The sequence below is a fragment of the Gobius niger genome, assembly GCF_951799975.1.
Source record: "Gobius niger genome assembly, chromosome: 15".
Classification (NCBI taxonomy): Eukaryota; Metazoa; Chordata; class Actinopteri; order Gobiiformes; family Gobiidae; genus Gobius; species Gobius niger.
In genome coordinates this window covers 27154258-27158600 of record NC_136866.1, presented here as the reverse complement: position 1 = coordinate 27158600, position 4343 = coordinate 27154258, and the positions used below count along the sequence as shown (strand labels likewise).

Below are 4343 nucleotides of genomic sequence, written 5' to 3'. Positions count from 1 at the left end.
TTTTTATTGTAATCAACGAAGCTCTTCATTTAATTGCAACGTGTCGAGACGATGGAGTCAAGAACAGGAGAAAAACAACCATGCGGTAAATATAAGTTCTCTTTTTACTAGGATTTTTCCAAGTTACAAAGCTAAAGAAAAAAAAAAAGCTTGACAGTAATTCATAATTATGAATTTTAAAGACATAATTATTAGTTTTAAAGACACACGTCTTCTCAACCTCTTACCACCCGCCTAAACCAAATGCATTCTGTCCTCTTTGGCTATTATATAGGCCAGTGTAACACCTCATTTGAAAGCTAAGACTCACAAAACTGATCTTTTTTCTCGCGTTGTTGCTGTGTTGTGTCACATTTTGTATGTTTTTTTCTTTCTTTCTTTATTTCCATTTTTGTCATTTTTTGTTGAGTTTTTGTCACTTTTTGGTTGAGTTTTTTGTCACTTTTTTGTTGAATTTTTGTCACTTTTTGTTGAATTTTTGTCAGTTTTTTGTTGAATTTTTGTCATTTTTTTGTTGAGTTTTTGTCACTTTTTTGTTGAATTTTTGTCTTTTTTTGTTGAATTTTTGTCATTTTTTTGTTGAGTTTTTGTCACATTTGTTTTGAATTTTTGTCACTTTTTCGGTTGAGTTTTTTGTCTCATTTTTGTTGAATTTTTGTCACATTTTTGTTTGTTTACATCCTTGTTTTCTTCTCATTTTTTGTGGCTATTTTGGTGCTTTTGTCCCAAGAAACTTTTTGATTGACTGGAGAAAATGGGATGCGTTCAGGTGGGACTTGAGAGGTTAATTTTGAAATTATGACTTTCTTTCAACTTTTTATTTCATTATAAATGGGGTAAACAGGCCTCCATGACAAATTCATTTGCTCTTGGAAAGATTTAGTGAAATAAGAACGTGCAGAGTATATAATCATTAAGCTGGGTGTGGCCTGGCTCGCTGTAATTAAGACTTATGTTTTAAACACAAATACAGAGAGTAACGATCTCCTTCTTTATTCAGATATGTCAGGAAAAATGTTCATTTTCCCACAAGCGACCGTCACGGCTCACGTGAGAATGAGCCCGACTCAGGAGAACTTCACATCAGTGACCGTCTGCCACAGGTGAGCTCAGGGTTTCTATATTTGTCTTTGCAGATCGTTTGGTTGGGTTTATGGCTCATATCTCTGTAATGCCTGAACCTAATCAAAATGGAAACATAAAATCAGTCTCAAAGTTCACCGTCTTCTGCATCGGCACGTACGAGCTGAGATAATGCAATAATGATTAGGAAAAACATTGGAGATTTTCTGTTTGGAAATGAGTTATCTGAGACTATAACTTGAACCTCAACAAGATAATTATTCCTAAAAAAAAAAAGTATTTTGTTGGTTTGAGCTCCGGCGCCAAATTATGAACAAAGTAAGTTCCATCTTGTACCAGAGCATATACTTTCTTAGACCTCATTATTTTGTGTTTACAGAACTTTCACAGACCTCAAAAGACTCCACGCCATCTTTTCTCTGGCCACGCCCTCTTCAGTCGGTGGCAATGGCTTCCACACTTGGATGGATTACAAAAGGCAGTCACTTGCAGCCAGTATCCAGAATATCCCGGTTCATTTTGATGGAATCGCGTACGCACCCAATAAATGGCACTCCACCTGCACCACATGGGACTCGGCCACAGGACTGACCCAGATGTGGCTGGACGGGGAGCCGCTGACCATCAAATACAGCGCTGAGAAACCGCTCACTGGGAAGCCCATCGTCGCTCTGGGACAGGTATTGATGTATTGATGTACTGATGCCAACACATGTGTTCCCCAGAGGTGTCGTGATGTTTCTGTGATGTGTCCAGTTTTATGTACTGTTTACTTGTCTATTGTACATGTTCCCTGGGGTCTGTTCCCAAACGCACAGCTAGACTCTACCAGACTAACCAAAGACCCCTCCTGGAACCGCCACCTTAACGTGGTGAATCGTGAGGCCGTCCTTCTGTGGACCCACCACCTGCAAGAAGAGGCAGAGAGGCTGGTGCCATGTGATTTGGGCAGCTCCAACATCTGCCCCCGTGACCCGGCAACGGACAAGTGGAAGAAAATGGATGCATGGGTGGATGGACTAACCAAAGAAGAGAATTTACCCAGTAGTGCAACAGCATGACTACTTAAGGGAGCTCCTGGTTCTGGGATATTTCTGGGATTTCCTATCACGAAGAAGAAGGAGAAGAAGAAGGAGAAGGAGTAGAAGAAGAAGAAGAAGAAGAGAATGAGAAGAAAAAGGAGAAGAGAATAAGGAGAAGAAGGAGGTGGAGGAGAACGAGAAGAAGAAAAGGAGAAGAAGAAGGAGAAGAAGGAGAAGAAGGAGAAGAAGAAGAAGAAGAAGAAAAGGGAGAAGAAGGAGGAGTAGAAGAAGAGAATGAGAAGAAGGAGGAGAAGAAGAAGTGGAAGAAGAAGAAGAAGCAGAAGAAGAAGAAGGAGAAGAAGAAGGAGGAGAAGAGGAAGTGGAAGAAGAAGAAGAAGAAGGAGAAAAAGGAGAAGAAGGAGGAGAAGAAGAAGTAGAAGAAGGAGGAGAAGAAGAAGTAGAAGAAGGAGGAGAAGAAGAAGAAGAAGAAGAAGAAGAAGGAGGAGAAGAAGAAGTGGGAGAAGAAGGAGAAGGAGGAGAAGAAGAAGAAGGAGAAGGAGAAGGAGGAGAAGAAGAAGAAGAAAAAGGAGAAGAAGAGAATGAGGAGAAGGAGAAGAAAAGGAGGAGAACGAGAAGAAGAAAAGGAGAAGAAGAAGGAGAAGAAGGAGAAGAAGGAGAAGAAGAAGAAGAAGAAGAAAAGGGAGAAGAAGGAGGAGTAGAAGAAGAGAATGAGAAGAAGGAGGAGAAGAAGAAGTGGAAGAAGAAGAAGCAGAAGAAGAAGAAGGAGAAGAAGAAGGAGGAGAAGAGGAAGTGGAAGAAGAAGAAGAAGAAGGAGAAAAAGGAGAAGAAGGAGGAGAAGAAGAAGTAGAAGAAGGAGGAGAAGAAGAAGTAGAAGAAGGAGGAGAAGAAGAAGTGGGAGAAGAAGGAGAAGGAGGAGAAGAAGAAGAAGAAGAAGAAGAAGAAGAAGAAGAAGGAGGAGAAGAAGAAGTGGGAGAAGAAGGAGAAGGAGGAGAAGAAGAAGAAGGAGAAGGAGAAGGAGGAGAAGAAGAAGAAGAAAAAGGAGAAGAAGAGAATGAGGAGAAGGAGAAGAAAAGGAGGAGAAGGAGAAGAAGGAGGAGGAGAAGAGGAAGTGGAAGAAGAAGAAGAAGGAGAAAAAGGAGAAGAAGAAGTAGAAGAAGAAGGAGGAGAACGAGGAGAAGAAGGAGAAGAAGAAGAAGAAGAAGAAGAAGAAGAAAAAGGAGAAGAAGAAGAAAAAGGAGGAGAAGAAGAAGAGAATGAGAAGAACTTCATTTATATAGCAGCTTTCACAGACATGGTCACAAAGCGCTTTACAAGAGACAATTGTACATTCACTCCTCACTCGGTGGTGGTGAGATGCGTTTGTAGCTTCAGTTTCCCCTGGGGGAGACTGACTGAAGCACCAACGGTCCCTCTGACCACCATACATTCACTCACACATCATTCATCCTGGCCTATTGTACATGTTTTTTTGTTTTTTTAAATGGGACAACTCTGGCTACTTGGAGTGAAATCCTTCCCTTGTGTGAAAAGCACCACACAAATACGATTCCCTTCGGTGAAATGTTGATTCGGCTTTTTTAAATGTTTTTTTTGTCTGGTTTCTCAGGACCAGGACACTTACGGCGGAGGCTTCGATGCCAGCGCGTCCTTCGTGGGGATGATGACCGACGTGCACATGTGGGACTATGTGCTCTCGCCCTGTGAGATCCAGAGGTTCATGAGGGGCCAGAGCTTCAAACCGGGAAACGTGCTGAACTGGGCAGCGCTCGACTGTGACATTAAAGGCAGAGTCGTGATCGGAGGCACACAAACGAGCTGAGGATCTACTGTATGTGAAGGTGTTTCTAGTATGACGTCTTCAAACAGGATTAATCTGTGGGAGATGTAACAATATGTAATCCATATCTGATTATTTGATAACTGAGAGGATCCTCAATATATTAAATCATGAGTTGGAACAGAATAGTTTAGGTGTATATTCCCTACAGGCGTGCAAAGCCACTGCGGTGTACCTCAGGGATCAATGCTTGGCCCGAAGTTGTTTTTGCTGCACATGAATGATTTTTTTGAATGATTAAAAAATATATATATATATGGTGTGCATTCTTTGTTGATGAAACCACAACCTTGTATTTAGGAAAGAATCTGCAGCACATTTATATGGTTAGTCTGGGGTTATAAGTTATTTGCCTCAGGTCAGACTGTTTCTAATGCAGG

At 41.2% G+C, this 4343-nt stretch overlaps 1 protein-coding gene across 1 annotated transcript; it reads left to right on the top strand.

Annotated features, from left to right (window-relative positions):
- Positions 1-1056: 1056 nt before the first annotated feature.
- LOC306975076 (jeltraxin-like) lies at positions 1057-3945 on the top strand (the record flags this gene model as incomplete). The annotated part of the gene is made up of 3 exons (XM_079572496.1): positions 1057-1103; positions 1463-1763; positions 3733-3945. 3 exons carry the CDS (start codon positions 1057-1059, stop codon positions 3943-3945), a joined length of 561 nt encoding a protein of 186 aa, XP_079428622.1.
- Between the last annotated feature and the right edge of the window lie 398 nt (positions 3946-4343).